This window comes from Dermochelys coriacea, chromosome 3, assembly GCF_009764565.3.
Source record: "Dermochelys coriacea isolate rDerCor1 chromosome 3, rDerCor1.pri.v4, whole genome shotgun sequence".
In the NCBI taxonomy this organism is placed as follows: domain Eukaryota; kingdom Metazoa; phylum Chordata; order Testudines; family Dermochelyidae; genus Dermochelys; species Dermochelys coriacea.
Window position 1 is genome coordinate 114,228,656 of NC_050070.1, and position 22,181 is coordinate 114,250,836.

At 40.5% G+C, this 22,181-nt stretch overlaps 1 protein-coding gene across 5 annotated transcripts in view; it reads left to right on the forward strand.

Moving 5' to 3' along the window:
• The window catches only part of UST (uronyl 2-sulfotransferase), a 344,421-nt gene that overhangs the window by 76,352 nt on the left and 245,888 nt on the right, over nt 1-22,181 (forward strand). For all 5 annotated transcript variants that reach the window (XR_005291969.2, XM_043511168.1, XM_038395942.2 and 2 more), the window contains exon 2: nt 21,917-21,960. Coding sequence is in view for 4 of the 5 variants with exons in the window: in XM_043511168.1 (XP_043367103.1) it covers nt 21,917-21,960 (44 nt within the window). In the remaining variant the exon portion in view is untranslated. The remainder of the gene's footprint in view (nt 1-21,916; nt 21,961-22,181) is intronic.

Below are 22,181 nucleotides of genomic sequence, written 5' to 3' on the forward strand. Positions count from 1 at the left end.
TGAATATAACAGCAGAGTATCTAGTTGAGAGAGTTGTCTGTTTGATGTTTGAGAATGACAGTCTGGTCTTATTTAATATCTGCATTAATGATCAAAGTGGAATATTAACAGCATTTTGATTACATTTGCAGATGATACTAAAGTAGGAGGTGTACTTCAAATCCTAGTGAAGACAGATATAATGCAGAGTAATCTAGAGAGGTTAAAAATATGTTCAGTAAATAACAAAATGCAATCTAGTTTGGAAAAATACAGAACAAACTAGTACCACTTGGGAAAAAATAGTCCAAAACACAGCTATTGTGTAAAATACTAAATATTTGCTAGCATGATTAAGGAATTGGATGCCATTAGATGGCTAACCTCTCATAAAATGTAAAAGCAGGGTTGCATGCCAGATTATATAGGAATTTTTAAAAAAGACCCATAATATCAGTAATATGAAAACAATGTTGTAGTGGGTCTAACATGTTGAAAATCGCTTAATTTTTGTTTTATTGAATTTTCCAATTGTAGAAGACAGCATTTCTTCATATTTAACAGTTCTATGCTGTCTTATGAGTTGTAGACAGCCTGAAAAATATAACTGTGAGAAGTGTGATCAACCTCAGTTTGTCTCAGTGGAGCATTGATTCTGAAGGGTAATGTGAAACGTAAGGCCTGGTCTACACTTAAAATGTGGGTTGATGTAGCTATGGCACTCGGGTGTGAAAAATCCACCACCTTGGCCACCATAACCTAACCTTTAGTGTAGACTCAGGTCAACAGAAGAATGCTTATGTTGACCTAGCTAATGTCACTTGGGGAGGTGGTGTTCCTACAGTGGCGGGAAAAACTCCTTCCATTGCTGTAGGCTGCATCTATACTATGGCGTTATTCTGACACTGGGCAGGTCTATACTACAGCCTAAGTTGATATAACTTACATCGCTCAGGGAGGTAAAAAAGTCCTCCTGCCCCCACTCCATGAGTGACATGAGTTTCGTGCTGTCCACACCCACGCTATTTCAGCACTATTCCGCTTCTTGCTGAGGTGGAGTAATTATACTGATGGGAGAGCACTCTTCCTTTGGCAGAGTGCTGCTTCACCAGACGCGCTACAGTGGCGCAGCTGCATCTGTGCAGCTGTGCCGATGTAGCTCTGTAATATAGACTTGCTCATAGCTACAGCATTATAGCTGTGCCTCTGTAGCCTCAGAATGCAGATATGGCCTAAATGTCCGTTTCATTACTGATCATCTTAGCGGAATCACTCACCTACTCCAGGACTGTTGTCAGAGCTTGGATAGAGTACCACTACTCCCCAACCCTTCGCCTCCACCATTTGATCTTAGAGTTTATGTCTACACTGCAGCTGGGAGCGAGCCTTCCAGGCCAGGTAGACAGGAAAATAGTTGTGTGGACATCGCACCAACAGTATATCTACATAGCAGGCTCACTCCCAGCTGCAAACTTGGGTTGAAAGGCTCAGACAAGTGTGTTTAAAAGTGGCTGTGCAGATGTTGCAGCACCAGCGGAGGCTCAGGCTAGCTACCCAAGCTTGGATCCACCCTACCCCCGGGCCTAAGCGTGGGTTGCTAGCCTGATCCTCTGCCAGTGTTGCAATATCGACACCGACACTTTTAAAACACTTGTATGAGCCCCACTAGTCTTTCAACACAAGCTGGCAGGCTCACTTCCAGCTGCAATGTAGATATACCTTGAGTGACTGGGAATTACCCAGTGGTGAGCTGGAGCCGGTTCACACCGGTTCGCACGAACCAATTGTTAAATTTTGAAGCTGGTTTAGAACCGGTTGTTAAAGAATACAAGGAACCAAACAGTGTACTGTGAGGCAACTAGAAAGCTTTTGAATGCTATAATAAGAAAACATTTAAGCACATGGTTAACTTCAGGCAATTTTTACTTACCTGGTGGTGCTCCGGGTCTTCGGCGGCACTTCGGCGGCGGGTCCTTCACTCGCTCCAGGTCTTCGGCTGGTTCTTCAGTGCTGCCAAAGACCCGGAGCGACTGAGGGAACCAGTTCTTCAGCTTTTGGCAGCTCATCACTGGAATTACCCCTAGATCTTAATTATACTATAGAGTTATGTTTCCCAACTTAAATTGTTTACTCCCGATATTATTTAATCGTGAGGCCTACATAAAAGCATTGCTGATTTTAGGGCAGTAAAATGAAGAAACATAGAGATGTGTGGATTAAAGTTTACAAGGATCATTTAAAAATATTATCTTTATGTGGCAGCTGATTTTGCAGTTGTAGGTGTGTATACTGTGACAGGGCAGGCCAGATGGCCACAGGAGAGTAATAGAAGGCAGATATATTAGCCCCAGGTTAAGTAGGTCCCTTTTCCCTGGGTAAGGTAACAGGGAAGGTTCCAGAACAATCAGGAACCTTCCGGAGACGATGAAGACAGGCTGATTAGAACACCTGCAGCCAATCAAGAAGCTGCTAGAATCAATTAAGGCAGGCTAATCAGGGCACCTGGGTTTAAAAAGGCGCTAACTTCAGTTTGTGGTGCGTGTGTAAGAAGCTGGGAGCAAGAGGCGCTAGGAGCTGAGTGAGAACGGATACTGTTGGAGGACTGAGGAGTACAAGCATTATCAGACCAGGAGGAAGGTCCTATGGTAAGGATAAAAAAGTGTTGGGAGGAAGCCATGAGGAAGTAGCCCAGGGAGTTGTTGCTGTTGCACAGCTGTTCCAGGAGGCACTCTAAACAGCTCCATTCCACAGGGCCCTAGGCTGGAACCCAGAGTAGAGGGCAGGTCCCAGGTTCTCCCCAAACTTCCCAACTCGTGGTCAGACACAGGAGGAGTTGACCTGGACTGTGGGTTCATGAAAACGGCCAAACTCAGGGCTGCTGTGAAGCTCCAAGGTGAGCAAATCTGCCAATAAGCGCAAGACCCACCAAGGTAGAGGAGGAACTTTGTCACAATACATTTTGAAAGATTGCAGATATGGAATCTTGTAGTTACAATGTCACAATATTAATAGGAATAGAGTAAAGTATCAGCAATATGTGTGATGTTCTCACGTACATATAATTAGCATCTCAAATAACTGCAACAAATCTGTGTGTCTCTTAAAAGAAAAGAGAAACAGTTATGACTAAGGACTCGTACAAAATTTAAGCAGCCATTTGAAGAATTTCCAGTGATTTCAGCAGTGACTTCCAACAAACAGTACAAATCATGATTTAATGTGTTCTGTCTGGGCTCTAACATCCCATATATATTTTGACACTAGACTTTCTATTGTTTCCCATTTTCTCCTCAAAACTGTTGAAAAACAATCATTAAAAAAAATCCCCAGACGAACATTGATCTTATGTGGTTGTTTTATGTCACAATGAGAGGATGCTGTGTATAAACCATTGGTTTGGTATATTTAGTGTGGTTTTTATCTGGTTGATGTTACTAGTTTCAGTAGATGTATTATGCTGGCTCTGTTGAATCTATTCAAAGTGGAGAAAAGCCTATATGAGCCCATGAACTCCTTAGCAGCTGTTCTGTTTGCCAGTACTTTAATAGCTTACCAATTCATTTTTGGTAAAAACCAGAGGGAGGGGGATGCACGTGATGCTGTTGGCATTTTATTCCAGACTTCCACAGAATCGGCATTAACCTTTATTTTAGCACTTGTGTTAACGCCAAGGTGTGTTTAAAATAGAAACCCAAAAGTTTATTTTAACTCTTGTAGGAGCAGTAAGCTCTGAAGACTGTGAGATGCAGACATGGTCACTGGATGGGGCGGTGGGGGGCAGTCAGGGGCGGGAGTTCTGGGGGCAGTCAGGGGACAGGGAGGAGGGGTGGTTGGATGGGGCAGGGGTCCGGGGGGTGGGTCAGGAAAGAGGGGGGGTTGGATGGGGCAGGAGTCCGGGGGGTGGGTCAGGAAAGAGGGGGGGGTTGGATGGGGCAGGGGTCCGGGGGGTGGGTCAGGAAGGAGGGGGTAGGAATGGGTGGTGGGGGGTAGTTAGGGGCGGAGGGTCTGGGTGCGGTCAGGGGACAGAGCAGGGAGGGTGGATGGGGCAAGGGTCCCGGGGGAAGGGGGACTACGAGAAGCGGGGGGTGGTCGGATAGAAGGTGGGGACCAGGCCACGCCTGGCTTTTTGGGGAGGCATAGCCTTCCCTAACTGGTCCTCCATACAATTTCTGAAACCTCATGTGGCCCTCAGACCAAAAAGTTTGCCCACCCCTGTTTTACTACATCAATTACTTACTGAATTGGAGCCTGGGTGGGAAGTGTTTGCGGGGTTCCAGTTCAGAGATAAATCAGTTCATAATGTCTCAGACTATGGTTCAAATTCTGAACTGAGTACATCACATGGAGAGAATATCATTGAAAGGCTTTGATAGCACTTTTTTTTAATTTTAAGGAAGGCTCTGAAAGAAGAAAGGAAAGTTCCCTGACATTTGAGGAGGAGGAGTCAGTTCTAAGTGCATGGATGAGCATTGAAGAATGCCCATTTCAATCAGTCACAGTATTTTACTGTTTCTCAGTTTGCTCTGAATTGAAAATGTCACCCTTGTGAATTTATCACAGTATATACTGTACCTAAAAATACAAGCCAGGAAAGGCATTTAAAAATGGTTTGAATGCAATTACAGTGAGAAGCAAGGGAGAATATTTACATAGCTGAGTTTTGTGTGGACTGCAAGGAGCTGAGAGTTCAGGACTCTATAGAGTAAGAAAAACCAGTAGTGGCGGTAGGCTTGTATTAAAAAGGAAGGGATGAATTTTGGAGATAATGGAGCAAATCCAGCAATGCGATGAGGTGAACATCGCCTTTGAAAGGGAAAGAAAGAGAAGAGTTACCACAGCTCTTTTCTATTTTCCACAAATCTTGGCTCTAGTTTGCCTAAAGAATAAACACAAGGGTCATTTTTAAATTAAACTTTTTATTTGCTTGAAGTTTTTAAATACATTTTGAAATGTGGATAAAACGAGCCTTTAGAGTAGTCCTTTTTCCCATTGCAATCAATGGGAGTCTGTTTCAACCACACACAGTTGAGCAAATGCAAAAGCAAAACAAAAACACAACAAATCTTCCATGCCAGCAGATCAGCGCTCAGAGCAATGTGCAGCCACAGAAGTCTTAAAACATCAATGTAATTTGTAATACATACTTCCATCTGTACAACCTTTGATTTATAACAGTGGCCTGTATTTTCAAAAGTGATTAGTGATGTTTCACAGAATATCAGGGTTGGAAGGGACCTCAGGAGGTCATCTAGTCCAACCCCCTGCTCAAAGCAGGACCAATTCCCAATTTTTGCCCCAGATCCCTAAATGGCCCCCTCAAGGATTGAACTCACAACCCTGGGTTTAGGAGGCCAATGCTCAAACCACTGAGCTATCCCTCCCCGCGGTGCCTCAATTTTTGGGTACCCACGTGAGACATCTTAAAGGGCCTGATTTCCAGAAAGTCCTGAGTGTCTGCCTGCTGAAAATCAGGCCTCTTTAACGGGTACCCATAATTACCGCTAGTCATTCTTAAAAACTTAGGCCCCTATCTGTTTCCTTTTAACCAGGTGGGGAAAAGATTTGATTTGAAAGGGATGAGACTTGATATAGTTCCTATGCTACTGCAGCTCAGCTATGTATATCTCCTGAGTAAAGGTTGCCAATCATGCTAAATGGGGCTCAGTTGTGAATTAAGGGTTTTATGATCTGCTACCCTCTAGGGACCTAATTATTTAACTACAGAATTATTGTACTTATAGGATTCTGGCAAGATGGAACAAAGGTCCCAACTGAAGAGGGGAAATGCGATAAGATTAATTCAGTTCTCACTCATTACATTTTTAGTAGCTTTTTAGAACATTTTGACTTATGAAAATATGTACAGTACATAGGACTTACCTTTTGGGCTATAAATTGTATGTAAGTTAATATTTAAACTGTTAACATATAGAAAAACATGCATCTGTCAGCTTCAGAAGAGTGAAGCAAATATATAAAAGAGAACCATTTTCCAGGGATTGATAGGAATATTTTTGTAAACTTATTAATTCTTTAAAGTCTGTCTGTTTCCAGACTTTTGGAGCCATAAAAAGTCCAGGAACAGGGTGTTGTGCATTGCTTTATAGTGAACTGTTTGTTGCTTTGTTAGTAAGCAGCGGATATGCACTTTCTTAAAGTTAAAGACTAGCCAGGACTACTTCTGAAGGGTGTCTTATCTATTCCTCCTTACCAACAAGGATAACACCTGATGACGTGCAGGCTTGAGATTGGACACGAGTAAGGGAACGTGGTGGCATCTGGGATGTAGGGAATCTATCCCAGAACAAGGGGATTTTACATTTTATAAAATGTGCTGCAGAGCATTTAAGTGTAATTGACCACTGAGCTACACTAGCTGAAGTAATGAACACCGTGCACTTGGGAAGCAATATCCTTGCTTTAATTTTTATTTGCTAAATCACTAACCTTAGTCACTTGTAATAGTTCCCTCATCCGTTAGTGCAAAGTAACAAGATTGTGACTGTAATTTATACATTCAAATGACTTCAGTTCTTCTATTAATGCATACTATGGTAGTGAGAAGTTGAATCCATGGCCCTGTCACAGTGTGGTGGCAGTCTACATAGACAGACATGTTTTGTATATTTTAAGAGGTTTCTGTATAAGAGGCATGGTCTGTGGCAGAGCTGGTGAGTAGCAGTTAGAGGTCTACTAAACTACCGTGTTATGGTGATGACATACTGATGTGGTTCTGCAAGCTAAATAAAATATAGGAAAGAGACATAAAAAGAAATAAAGGGCACACCTAAGTAATTATTGCCAGCAGTGAATGTTTGCATCATAGAGCTTAAGTGTGGTCAACGTACCCAAATACCTTACTAAATAAACAAATTGCAAAGTATCAGTGAGTCAAAATGCATATAGTGCCTTTTTAATATTTTGATCAAATTGCATTTCTCACCAATAGGAGCTAGTTTACAGCAACAGGAAGAGAGCAGATATTTACAGAAAAGGTGTAGGGCAATAGACAAATAACATCCTTATCGTTCTAATTATCATTATAAGCAGACAGCAAATATAGCAATATAGTCATCTCATCAATTATTTTTAAATACTTAAAACAGGCCCTAATTACTACTACCACCCAAGTAGCTGTTGACCTTTGCTGTAAGAATGTTTTATGGTATTTTTAATTTAATCCCTTTAAGAGACTGAAACAAACAATATATTTTAAAGGAGCGATATATTAATGAAGATTTAAAACTGCAAGGATTAATCACCATTATATTTTGAAACCAAATGCGTACCCTTTGACCTCTACATTTTCAACTTTCCTCAACTGTGACTTTGAAAGTTGAATGCATTTGAAGTAGTTTAATGACTGAGGGTCAAATCCTTAGGCTTGAGTGGCTGGGCTGTGAACTAGGGCTGTCTACCAGGGCTGGTTAGGTTAAGAAATTCTTGCTTCCTGAGGTCCTGGAGTGGCATCAAAGCTACTCTATGCCTGCATCTGTAGCTTGATGACTATGGCAGTCCCCTGACGGTTGTACTTTCCTCCTGGAGTGAGAATGGTGACTCCTACCTACTTGTGAATCCACTGAACTCATCACCAAATCCTATAGACTGGGGCCATGATCCTTCATCTTGTGGAGTAGAACTGCATCCTCAGCTTCCTCAGGGTTCTGCCGGGCAGTGGAGGAGGTGAAAGGGTTTGGTCCTAAGGAATGGAAAAAATATCACTATGCACCTACGTTACTGTTTCCCCATCTCCTTCCTCTTCCCCTCATCCCCCATGGATGTGAGTAAAATTCAGAGTTTGAGGATTGATTACCTGTTTCATCCGTTTAACACAGATGATTTTCTCTTTCCTTGTGATCTAACTCTGCTTTGTAACTAACAATATGTGTGGTGGGTGTAAGTCATCTCAGTGCTACAAGATGGGATGGATTTTGAAGCATTACAGTTTTTTCTATGTATGCTGCATAGAATTACTTTTCATTGGTTATCTTTTCCAAGACACCACTAACCTCAATCTTGGGTATGTACTTAGTTGGATGATAAAATCTGGCTTTGACTCTGTGTGTGTGCGTGCGTGCGTGCGTGCGTGCGCGTGCACGCACGCACGCACGCACGCACGCACGCACGCACGCACACATCCTAGAGGCCCAAAGTAATGTAGCTTATTGCTGCGTAAATAGTGGCTAGTGGGATGCCATAAATTCACACTGCACAGCTTTTTCCTGTTAGATTTTATTTTACTATTTCTAGATCCCACTTGAAGAAAGCAAAAATTGTATTGGTCTAGTAGGCCATAAATAAAACTATTTGTAAGAAATCTCAATCTCTCTCCTTCTCTTCCTCCTCCCCCTCCTTTACTAAACTAACTTGGGGGAAAATTAAGCATACTTTATTGTATAAACTTGTGTACATGTTTTTGGGGGAAGGAGAATGGATTTATTTTTTTAACCTTTTTTAACATTTTTAATTTGTATTATACTGTTACAGGTCTATCTAAGTGAGAAGTGGGAGACCCCTTTCATAATCGTTCAGAGCACTGTATAACTGCTGCTCTTTTAAAACTCATGACTCTTCTACTAACTGTAACAGGCTACACCATGGGCTAGGGTTCTTCGGTGGAAGCATTGCAAGGGGGGAAAAGGAATGACAGCAAAAGGTTTTCTTGCCTTTTTACAGCATGCATGATTTGAATAGTCACAGGAAATAAAAGGTTAAATAATGGCCAGTCATGTATACTTACTTATTTAAACTTGGTATATCAGTTGAAGAAAATTGTAAGTTGGTATCCTTAAATATAAAGGACTTATTAGTCAGAGGACTTGTTTCCTCATTAAAATCCATCAGTTTCTGAGAACACTGCATAAAAGAGTGAAAATGTCTTTTGAACTGAATCTAGCAAATGGATAGGATGAAAATTGAGTGGTATTGGTCAAATCATTTATAGTAATGAAAATGTTTACATTAAATCATATTAAAGTATAGAAAACCATCTGAAGTTTTTTTTTTGTTTTTTTAACAAGAGAATAATGACATTATAGTAGTATGCTAATGCTTCAGGACTCAGAAAAATAAGCTGGCTAGTTATAATATGTTCCTCCTGTGCTCTTTTAAGTGGCGTTTTGCGCTATTGGCTACCTTTTTATGGAAGGCGACAAGAAATACTATGACCATGGTTTGTTTAAGTTTTAGGGAAAGGATAAATTGATGGTGATTGGAATAATTTGTAGCTACTTTGGTCTAGCAGATTAACTTCAATTCTTTTTATGTTCAAAGAGGAAAGCAGTACAAAGAGATGTTTGCCTTCCATATAGCCTTGCTTTTCCAGGGCAGTATTAAGCTGGGGAGGTTCTATGACCTTGAAAGAGAGACTTCCACAGTATTAAACAAATAAGGAGAAACATAGTATGTGCAAAAATATTTTACTTGAGCAATATTTGTCTGTTTCCTTTATCCAGCTTCTCCTTGATCCTTCAGTGAAGTCATAATCCTGTGCTTGTGGTATTGGTCAGTTGCCATAATAATGGTTGTAATCTCACACGTTCAGCAGGACGTCACTGCATATTAACTAACTAATATTAACAATAAGAAGGAAGGAATGCAAGCAAAAATAGGGAAAGAATAGAATAGAGAATATTTAGATAAATTAGGTATATTCAATTTGGCAGGGGCTGACTAAATTCATCCTAGGGTACTCTAAGGAATGAATTGAAGTAATCTTGGAACTGTTTGCATTTATCTTCAAAACTCATGGAGGACAGGTGAGATTACAGAGGACTGGAGAAAAGCAAACATAGTATATAAGATGGGCAACAAACAAGGACCCAGGGAATTACAGAACACTCCTCTTAATTTACTAACAAATTATTGAACTATCACTTTGCAAGCACCTGGAAGAGAATAGAATTTTAAGGAATAGCCCCCATAGATTTGTCAAGATCAAATTTTGCCAAATCAATCTACTTTCCTTATTTGATAGTTACTCGCCTAGTGGATGGGGAGGAAGCAGTAGACGTGATATCTCTTGATTTTCGTAAGCCTTTTAACGCTGTCACACATGATATTCTCATAAATGAACTAAGGAAAAGTGGTCTTGATTATATTACTATAAGGTGGGTACATAACTGGTTGGAAGACGGTACTCAGAGAGTAGTTATCAGTGGTTTCCTGTCAGACTGGAAGGGTGTATCTACTGGGTCCCATAGAGGTCAGTTCTGGATCTGGTACTATTCAATATTTTCATTAAGGACTTGGATAATGGAGTGGAGAATGTACTTACAAAATGTGTGGATGACACCATCTGGGAGGGATTTCAAGCACTTTGGAGGGCAGGATTAGAATTCAAAATCTTGGGAGAATTGGTCTGAAATCAATAAGATAAAATTCAGTAAAGACAAGTAGAAAGTACTACACTTCAGATGGAAAAATCAAATTAACAACTACAAACTGGAAAGTAACTGGCTATGTGCTAGTACTGCTGAAAAGGATTTGGGATTTACAGAGGATCACAAATTGAATATGAATCAGCATAGCGGTGCAGTTGAGAAAAAGACTAATATTCCGGGGTTTATTAACAGGAGTGTCATATGTAATTGTCTTTGCATTTGTGGGGCTTCAGCGGGAGGACTGTGTCCAATTCTGAGCACCACATTTTAGGAAAGATCATAGAATCATAGAAATGTAGGAATGTAAGTGACCTCGATAGGTCATCAAGTCCAGTCCCCTGCACTGAGGCAGGACTAAGTATTATCTAGGCCATCCCTGACCGGTGTTTGTCTAACTTGTTTTTTAAAATCCCCAGTGATGGAGATTCCATAGCCTCCCTATGTAATTTGTTCTAGTGCTTAACTATTCTTACAGTTGGGAAGTTTTTCCTAATGTCTATCCTAAATCTCCCTTGCTGCAATGTAAACTGAGGTTTGCAGAAGATTACATTGTTTTAATGCTGACATCAAACAAATAAGTCTTCAGAACTGTCCAGATTTTTTTATATTAGTTTGATTTAAATGAGAAAATAGTTTGTTGGCAATTGTACAGAAGTAAAAAGTAAATAATTAAGTAAAGGATAAGTACAAAAACAAACATTTACATATCTATGACAGAATCATTAAAATAACACTAAAGTTTAGCAACAGAATACTGATATTGCCAACAGCATGACAGAAAAGTTGTTTCTCTCACAGCAGAAGCATTGTCCCTCTGCCAACTCTGTCCAGATTCTGTCCCAGAAAGAGGTCTCTGTGTAATTAGACCTTTCTCACTTATGCTTAATTAGCTTTTGAAGTCCACGTGACTGGAAGTCTGTAGTCTGTGGTGACTTTTTTGTCTTTACATCAAATGTTCTTTTCCCCAGAGTCACATCTGTTCATTGAACAATAAGACAAACAATTCCTAGACGTCATTGCGGCTAGCCAAAATGTCTAAATGTGCACAAATATTAGATAGTAGTCTCTGCAGTTTTAATTTCTGTTTTTCTATGGCAATACCCATTTTGCTTCTCTCTTTCAAGGCTCACATACCTTTAAATAGTTTTTCATTAGCATGCAAAGGATGGTAGCTTCTCTGTTGGCAGCCTAACTCAAATTAAGAAAATGATGTGTGTAAGAAGCACACATTCAGAAGACCGTTTATTCCAGATTGTTATAATTAGGGATAGGCAAACTGGTTTGAGTAAAATAAGAACAGACCATCCAGCAATCTCATACTTTGAATCTGAGCAGAACCATTAGTTATTGCACTGCCAACACTTATTTATATTTAGCCAAGCCAGCTTTGCACACAATTTCTGTAGTCCAATATATTTTTCTTCATTAAACAATTTGTCCTAAAATATAATCTAATTTCTTTGTTTGAGTCAATATGCATCTATATATGATTTTCTGTCTCATCCCAATGCCGTGCTTCAGGCAGCCTTTGCATCTCTAAGATTTTAATAAATGAACCATCATATTTTATTGAGTCAGATGAGGATTGTATATAGCATACTTTTCTGTTCTCTCTCTTTTCCTTCTCTCTCTCACTTAGTTTCTCTTGAGTCCGGCTGGTGAAAATGTTTTTATACATAATGTGAAATTAGAAGATTAGAACTCTGCTGTTTGTGTTACAAAAGCACAGGCATTTACGATTGGATGTAAAGTAGAATCTGTTTTCACATTTAGCAGCATAGGGCTTATGACACACAGTACAGTAACTATGACTCTATCCTGCAGAGGGCAATGGTACATGTATGCACTATTTAGTTCATTTACAACATTAGCGAAAATAACACAACCAAAGCCTTGGTCCAGAACTTGAACTATCTCATCCCTTGCTTTTCCCTTTTTGTATACCTGGGCATTTCCAGATCCCAAATGAGATTTGACGAAATGCTGAAATACTGCTAAAACAGCTGTGTATAGTCAAACTAATAGAAGTAAGCAGTACGAGAAATATCTCAGACAAGCCTATTCCTGTGATATTTTCCGTCTAGATTTTGTTATGGTTTGTATAATTTGGATGAACTTTGGCTAGATCTCAGAACTTTTGGCTTCTTATCTGAACAGAACCATTGAAAGTTTTGAGGTTCATCCATTAGTAATTATTATTATCCCATTCACTTTTTGAATTGATTCTTTATAAAAACAAATCCATGAAGGCCTGGTCTATAATGGCCTTATTTACAAAGGCTCACATCTTCCACAAAAAACTATAGATTGATCCACTGAACGGTTAAACTCTTAAATTGGAGTCTATTAAGGTAATTTATATTTAATACAAAAATAACTTTGGTTTTATTTTTATACATAAGTTTTTTAATCAAAAAAATTTCCTCTTAAATTTGGACTTCAACATTGATATGTAAGCTGCAGATATGTAAATCCTTTGTGGCGTCTCATAAAATACTAGCCTAGTTAGTACTGTTTTTTATATATGCTGCAGAATGACCAATGAGAGAGCTTGCCAAGTTGACAGTATTGTGTATTTCTGGGAGCTTAGTGCTTTATTCTATTTATAGTAAACCACAGCTAAATTATTTATAACTGGTTAAATTGAAAGTTCCCAGACTTCATTTTAGAAGAAAATGAAATTACCCAAGTAATCTCTTCCATGTCCCGTCTTTCTTTGCTTTCAGTGCACAATCCCGTATTCACTGGTATGACCTATAATGTGTTTTCTTCTTGAGATCAAGAAGCTTAAAAGAAGTCGTACAAATAAAATATAGCAAATAGTTTTTAAAAAAAGGAAAATAAGGAATTAAATTCCACTTCAGGGTGTCAAATACAGAATAACACTACTGTGCTGGTGTGTGTTACTCCATTAAAGATCTTAATGAGGTGCTGGATTTATACTGAAGAGAGCAATAATAGTTATGTAGCTTTTCATACAGGATGCATGCAAGTTTGGGTCTTGTTACAGCACTGACTGGTTACTGGGGCTTCGTCTACACTTGCCTTTTTTCTAAGAAAGTTCCCTCTATTCCCACTGGTGCAGCTCTGCTGGTTGTAGCAATGGCAGGAATTGCTCTTTTAGATAAGACTTCAGCTGGCTGCTAGAGTTTTAACCATTTAAACCTGCTCACAACCGCTTTATGTGACACTGGTGAAAATGCTGGCAGTTCACATCTTGTTCACATTAGTGCTCCTGCGATTAGGGCCATGCCAGTGTTTGCAACGGTGGGGAATTTTTCAAAAAAATGGTATTTGTGTAAGCAAGGACTGAGAGAGCCTCAACCGTACAGTTGTTGGTGGCATTCAAAATACCTCTTGAAACAATAGAACATGCTGAAAAATGGTGCCAGGCAAAAAGTAGCAACATGACTCCAACTTTAGGGACCAGTCACTGTCTCACTTAAGTTAATGACAAATGTCCCATTCATGTCAATGGTGCAGGATCCAGGTTCTTGATAACTAAGAGTCTTTTATATACCTACTTGATCTATGGGACATGAGACTGTATTACATGGCAGCCAGGGGTGAAAGTGGGCCGGTACGGTGTACCGGTAAGAACCCGCACTGGCCCATACCCAGCCCACATTTATAGCGCCGCCGCGGTAGCACTTTAATGTCCCTGCCTCTTTTGCCTCCCTTGTCGGCGGCCCTGCTGGTAGGGTCCATACTGGCAGGGCCGCCGATGGTGGGGGAAGGGGCAGCAACGTTAAAGGGGCAGTGCTTTAAGGACGGTCCTTTGCTGCGGCAGACCTTTAATGTTGCTGCCCCCCACCCCCTAGCAGCAGTGGCGTCTGGAACCCCGGGCCCTTTAAATCAACACGGGAGCCCAGGGCGGCATGGGCAGGCGGCCTGGCAGGGCTGGCCGGGGGATGCTGACCCCAGCCCTGCCCCTTCCTCCCGAGGCCCCACCCCTTCCTGGGCTCGGAGCCGCCCTGGCCCATACTGGTAAGTGTCCTGACTTACTTTCACCCCTGACTGTAGCAGACTTTGAGACAAGCCTCCTAAAGGAATAGGTAGTCAAGTGTTGCTCAGAAGTATATAATTTATCGTTCTGTCAGAATAAACCATAAATTCCTCCTTGTGTTTCATAGATCGATAAAAGTCCTGATGCGGTATGCTCTAGAGTGTCTCCAACTGCCGTTTTGCCTTCCTGTCTACTTCCTTTTTTCCCTCAAGTGGGGAGCTGAGAGGGTTTCATGCTCTTTTCCTCAATGTACTCTTAAAAAGACATAGTAGGGGGACAGAAGTGATCACAAACCCACCCATACCTTCTCTTAGATGATTTAGTGGTGGGAGAGCTTTAATCTCCATGCCAGGAAAGGCATGTGGTGGCCACTTAACTATTTCTGTCCTTTGGGTCTTAGGAGGTCTACTGGGGGAAGAATGCATGGCTGGCTGAAGATTTGAGTAGCCACTAGGAGTACAACGAAGGCTGATATTTTCAAAGGAGTATAAGCTAGCTCATAGGTTCACAGGGAGAGAAGACACCACTGGGATCAACTAAATCAGAAGTGGCCAACTTGCACCTAGAAGGAGCCAGAATTTACCTATGTACATTGCCAAAGAGCCATAGTAATACATCAGCAGCCCACCATCAGCTCCTCATGCCTGCCAGCAGCCCTGCTGATCAGCACCCCCTCTCCTTCCCCATGCCTCCTGTGGCATGCAGGAGGCTCTTGGGGGAGCGGAAGGAGTGAGGGCATGGCAGGCTCAGAGAAGGGGGCACGAAGGAGAGAGAGGCCTTGGGGGAAGGAGTGAAGTAGGGGGCAGGGCCTGTGGCAGAGCCGGGGTTGAGCAGTGAGCACCCCCATCCCGGCACATTGCAAAGTTGGCACCGGTAGCTCCAGCCCCAGAGCCTATGCAAGGAGCCGCATATTAACTTCTGAAGAGCCACAGGTTGGCCACCCCTGAACTAAACTGATCTCCTGTATAATACAAGACATAGAACTTTCCTGAATTAATTTCTGTTTGGACTAGAGCATATCTTTTAGAAAAACATCCACTCTGGATTTAAAAATTGCCAGGAAGGAGAATCCTCTGCAACGCTTTGCAAATTTTCAGTCATGAATTACCCTCACTGTTAAAAATTAGTGTCTTATTTTCAGTCTGAATTTGTATAGCTTCAGCTTCCACACACTGGATCTTGTTATGCCTTTGTCTACTAAAAAGCCCATTATCACATTTTTGTTCAATTGTTTATAAAATGTCTTCAAATAATACCTTAACCTTCTCTTTGTTATGTTAAATAGATTGATCTCCCTAAATCTATCATTATAACAGGGGTGGGCTATAACAGGGGCAGGCCACATCCAGCCCGTCAGAACTTTTATTCTGACCCTTGAGCTTCAGCCAGGGAGTGGGGTTGGAGGCTTGCCCTGCTCCGGCGCTCCAGCCAGGGAGTGGGCTCCACGCAGCTCCTGGAAGCAGTGGTATGTCCTCCCACCCCTTTGGCTCCTACGTATAGGGGCAGCCAGGGGACTCTACATGCTGCCCCTGCCTTAAGCGCCGGCTCTGCAGCTCCCAATGGCCATGGTTCCCAGCCAATGGGAGGTGCCATGGCAAAGCCTGTGGACAGGGCAGCTCACAGAGCTGCCTGGCCGCACTTCTATGTAGGAACCATATGGGGGACATGCCACTGCTTCCAGGAGCTGCTTGAGGTTGGCACCGCCCGGATGCTGCATCCCTGATCCCCCTCCCACCCTCCGAACCCTTTGGTCCCACCTCAGAGCCCACACCCCCCAGCCCTGCACCCTGACCCTTATTTCTGGTCCCATCCTGGAACCCACACCCCCATCCGGAGCCCTCATCCTCTCTCGCACCCCAACCCCCAATTTTGTGAGCATCCATCACCCGCCATACTATTTCCATACCCAGATGTGGCTCTTAGGCTAAAAAGTTTGCCAACCCCTGCACTATAAGGTATGTTTTCCAATCCTTTAATCATTCTTGTGGCTCTTATCTGAACAGTCTCCAATTTATCAGTATCCTAGAAGTGTGGACCCCAGAACTGAACACATTGTTCCAACAGTGGTCACACCAATGTCAAATACAGAAGTAAAATACCCTTCCAAATCCCACTCAGTATTCCCCTGTTTATGTATCCCAGACACCCAAATACAATTAAAATCCAGTGGAAGTTAGGCTTCTTGGAAAGAAGACTTGCAGAAAACATGGCAGCTGTGATGTAGAACTTCTATTCCCCACCAAGCAAAATCTTGCTCAAGGGAAGTTTTAAGATCTCTGCATGGTCCTCTCCTTTCTCCTCCTTCCTAAACCTAATGTTTTTTCCCTGCAGCTCTTCGTTCTATTCTTTCTGCCTGATCTCTAATTTGTTTATGTAGAGCTATCCCATTGTAACTACTCCCTGGGTGCAAGCAACTGATCCTCATAATGTACATACGTAATTTCACCTCACCTCCCCCAGATTCCACAATTCCAAAAATGCCTTTCTTTCTGATTTTGTAACTTTCCTTCCCTTATTTAGTTTTGAATTGGCTATAGAAATAACTGCCTTGATTTGGTTACTGAACATACTTTGTTTAAATTTGGTCTGCTGGTCTTTGATTGAGAAACTTCCCATGTCTTTGATTCCGAGGAAAAAAAAGATTTAACCACCAGGTTCTCACAAAGACCTTGTATATATCTGACTCGCTACATGTTAAAGATTACTAATTATCTAAGAAACCAGACCACTGTAATACCATAAAACTCTTTCATTCTATATCTGAATCTTTGTTTTCTGCAAAAAACTGAGAATTCAGAATACATGTTCAATCCATGCAAACATGGTATTGGTATTGATGTAGTTCTAGTGGATATTAGTCTGAAAACAGATTCCTTTTTCAAATGATCAAAATTTTCATAATATTAAAGGAGGAAGAAGACTAGTACTGGCTTATCTAGGAAACCATGGTTTTTAAGAATAAATATGCTAAAGAACTATTTGATAACATTTTCAGGACAATTGGGATCAATTGCATCTTTAACTTTTTTTATTTATTTTTTTATAAAAGGGGGTTGGGAGGAAATAATCTGTTATTACATGAAATGGGTTACTCCAGGCCTGTGGACCCAGATTTCAATGCAAACAGATTAATATACCTTCCATTATCATACCATAGCCACCTCAGAAAGTACTTTATTTTCTTATTGATATTTACAGTAATGGCACGCACATTCTCATATGCCAGTACAATGTTTTAAGTGTTCCTGGTGCTGTACTGTATAAACACAGAATAATAAATTTCTTCTTCTCTGCTTCATGTAAGCATGCTATACAGAGATACCTATTCTGTCTTATCAACATAGTGACTGTAGTGTTTACGATATAGTACCTTAGTAATGAGCCGCTTATCTCTACGACATGTCTTTCTTTCAGATTAGATGACCACAATAGTCCCTTCTGGCCCGAAAGTGTATGAGTCTGTGTCTTTCTCTTTCAGCTCTTTTAACTTCTTATAGTAGGAAACAGTTCATAGAATAATTCACCTTTTCTTGATATGTCTTTATGGAAACTCTCACTGTTTAACAATATATATATTGTTAGAGGCCATGTTGGGGTGAAAGTGGAACCTTCTTTCCTGCTTGCAAGTCCTCCATGTGTTTTGTAGATGTCTTTCAGGTACAATTCCCAGTTTGCCTTTCATAACCCCTTCTGCTGTACTAGAAGACCTTCTTCATTCTTATCAGGTTTTCAACTTACTATATGAAAGTTCCTGCAGATTTATTTCCCAGTAAAGCTGTTTCTCAGATTGGCTTTGCATCAATATGAATTTAGAGCTTGATACTATGATGTGGTGATCAGTGAGAATATTTGTAAAAGGACTTCAACAGGATTGAAGGCAGTGGGGAGCATGTCATAGAGCAGCGGTTTTCAAACTTTAGATTGGGACCCCAAACTGGGTCCCAACCTCTTTTTAATGGGGTTGCCAGACTTGCTGGGGCCTGAGGCCAAATCCTGAGCCCTGCTGCCTGGGCCCAACTTCAGCTCTGGATGGTGTGGCTTGGGTTACAGGCCCCCTGCATGGGGCTGAAGCCCAGGGGCTTTGACTCCACCGCCCACCCCCCACCTCAAGGTGGTAGTGCTCAGGTTTCAAGTCCCTCTCCTGGCGTCGTGTAGTAATTTTTCTTGTCAGAAAGCAGTCAGGGTGCAATGAAGTTTGAGAACCCCTGCCATAGAGCATGCTCTCTCCTGTCAATGTCCTCCATTCCTGGATCTGCTGGGTTTTTTGTTAACCATTAGGCAAAAGCTTTCATCTGTTAATCAAAAGGGAACATTTGTTTTACACTTGCTACACTGAAAAAAGACGGTTAAAATTAGTGCACTGATTTGTCATTCCATATATTTCAAAATAACTCTAACTTACATGCCAAAGGGGCAGAAGAATGAAATGTAGCAGGAAAAGATATCTAATTTGAGGGTTGAAGTAAATTTTCCCTGCTGGTGACCCACCCTTTTTGCCCCCTTTTTGGTTTATGCAAGTTACTCTCATTGGATTCCAAATCAATCCTATTTAAACTTTCACCACTTATATCTGTCTCATGACAAGTTTATATCGCCACTTTTCACTGTTGAGATTTCCATGATAAATGAATCTGTTTTACATCCACTCAGAATTTGACTCATTATTTTTAAATATGTGTAGTAGCAACCAAAATCAGGCTGCTAAAATTAAAAATTGGTTTAAAAACAGAAATCAAGCACATAAAATACCTGTGCCAAGCCAGATATGAAGATCATTGTAGTTGCTCAAACACTGAAAGATTGGTTTCAAGAAAACAAAGTGAGGAAAATGTAACATACAGAAACAGTGGTATAGAAAGGTGAGATGTTAATAATTTGACCATATTCAATGTTTATGTATATTTCAAAAGGATATGTTCTCCTTTTTAAGGTATTAGCTCATACTTTCTAGTTCAGTCTTTTGTAAGGAACGTACTGTTATCTACAGTATATAGTATGAATGTACTTATCTGTTTATAAACTTGAGGAAAAGAAAACAGCAGTAATTCAGATCCTTTTTTCCAGCAAAATTAACCATGACAGCTATTTGCTAAAATTATAATTAATGTTCTTTTAATTTTGGTAAACTCAAATGCCTAGAATAACTACAGTGGTGTGTATGAGTGTGAAGTGAATAGACAGGCTTAAACATACCTTTTTTTCAATAAGATGTAATATTTTCAAAAAGACCTATTACAAATGTAATACTTTTTAGTGAGTTGCTACTTTTCAGATATTATCTACCATTTTTAATGTGTTTATTTAAAAATTGTCTGCATTGCCTAATAAAGATCTGTGCTTAACGCAGAGCAAGAAAGACAACTTACTCTTATTTTCAAAAAAAGTATTAAAAGTCATTTTTACATCAATAACGTCATTCTCTTGACTGCATTCATTATGGGCTGGGTTGCTGGATGCACTTAGCTACTCCATACAAACTCTTCATTTTTAAGGAAAACTGATGTGTACACATAGCCGGATGGTAGGGAAACGTAGTCTATGGCTAGTGCTGGAAAGAATGGTATTAGCATAATGTCTTAGCTTTGACAAACTGTATGTAGCAATATTTTTTTTTCTGAACTGGTGATTCTTCCCTATCAAACATGTTTTATCAGAGGCTTTGCCTATAGAAGAACCATTTTATCAAAGGACCATATAGGACTCCTTTCAATTATTAGTGAATAGAATTACTTTCCAGGTAATCAGAATCAGTGGAATGCAATATTAGGTGTGGGGTAAGAGTGGAGTATTCTGAACCAGAAAATATACATTAGCAATTAATTAATTAGTCCCACAAGGAGAAGGTACTATTATATTAGAATAGTAAGAAGATGAGCTTTTGATTTTGCATTAAGGTCATGTGAGGGAGACTTGCATTGAAAAATGTGAATGTTCTTTAGAGCCATTTCAATGAAATAAAAGATGTTGAGGCTTCTGCATTTGTGGTCTCTCATGCCAGACCAAGAAAACTGTGAAAAACCATCTTCTTTGGATTTGGAGTAGGTTTTATATGATGTTGAACCCTAGATTAGTTTTTCTTGACTCCCGTCCTTTATAGTGTCGTACAACTGATTTTTAAACTTAAAGAAATTAGAAAAAGTATTGAAACCACAAAGTATTTAAACTTAATTTACATAGTAATTCAAGGTTTTTTTAATAAGATGGATTGATTAGTTGTATTTAACTAAATTAGTGGTGTGGAGCTGTCATTAGCAAACCTATTGGATTTCATGCTGCCTCTGTCCAAAATACTTCCTTTTATGATGGTACCATGAATAATTCTGCAAGATCCCTAAGTTGAGCCACTGTCCTTCTGGTCAAGGAGGACTGAATGGAAACTCTTTGAGTCTGCAGTACACATTCTTAACTAACCAGAGCATTTCACTGCGAGCTACATGAGACACTTTTTCCTTCCAAAGACAGAGTGTGTTGCCGCTGCAGCACTGAACAATCCCGGGATCCAGAGACTGACTAATCAGTGGATCTCATTTGTAAGGAACTTTTCCTCTCGGGGATACTTATGTGGGCCCCATCATTCTGGTATCTTAGTGCCTCATAAACATTAATGAATTTTATCCTCATGCCACCTAGCCTATTGGTTAGGGACAAAGGGATTTTCTTACTATCTTGGGCTTGGAGATGACTCAGAGGACAAGATGTTTGAATGTAGCTGTCAGCCTGATGGACACTGCCAGAACTGCTGAGAGCCTTTTGCCCTCTGATGGGTATATTAGGAAACGTTCTGTTTGATATGGGGAACAGAGTGAGAGTTAAGGAAGAAGCGCTGCATGCATGTTTTCGTGTGTGTGTATAAAATAGAAAAAGCCCTGAAGTTGTGGGTGTTGGGTGGGTGTTTTGGACTAACCTACAGGAAAGCACTTCAGAATCACGGGCTTTTTCTTCAGCCTCAGGAAGGAGAGCAAGTTGGAATGGCAGGCATAATAGTACTGTTTGTTCAGACTTTTTGAATATTCTGAGACAGAAATTAAATCACAGGTCAGTGGACAGGAATCCAGTATAGGAAAATGCAGACAGTCTAGTGCAGGTATCACCGTGTTTGTCAACTTAATCTCACCAAAATATAGGAGCAAGCCCCAGAATGAAGTTATATTTTTGTTTTTAAACTAAATTTTGTCTACAGAGATTCATGAATTATAATTGTTTACAACTCTGTCCTTATACATGTACACTATATTTTTAATAGTGTGAATAATTAAAGATGCTATTGTCCCATTTCAGACACCTGGACCATTTAGTTTTGTACTAAAACTCTAACATTTATGCAACTGGCTGTCAAACATGTGGATGAGCCAAATCACCCCTAGTTTAAAAAAAAAAGAGGAAAAAAAAGAGAAAAATGTAGCAAGAGAAAGTGTTTGTTTGACTTGGTTCCTGTAACAAAACAGAAACACTGGGAGGGACACTAATTCCCATAAGATGTCACTAAATTATTTTTGTGGGTTTGAAATTACATTGCATAATTTTTGTTTGTCTCTTTCCCGCCCCCCAGGAAATTCCACTTATTTGGATGACCATGGACCACCCCCGCGCAAGGTGAGCTCCTTCCATCCTTACCAGTTGCTTTCCTATTGTATATTTTGGGCCAAATTGTACTCTGTTCCTCCCTAGTAAATATGGAGGAGCTCCACTGAGTTTTACATTGGTGTAGCTGAAAGCTCAATTTGGCCCTCTTGCCCCCCCCCTTTTTAGAAAGCATTTTCTTCTTCTCAGGTTTTTGTAGATAGCTTGCACAAAAATATGTTTAACATGGGTAA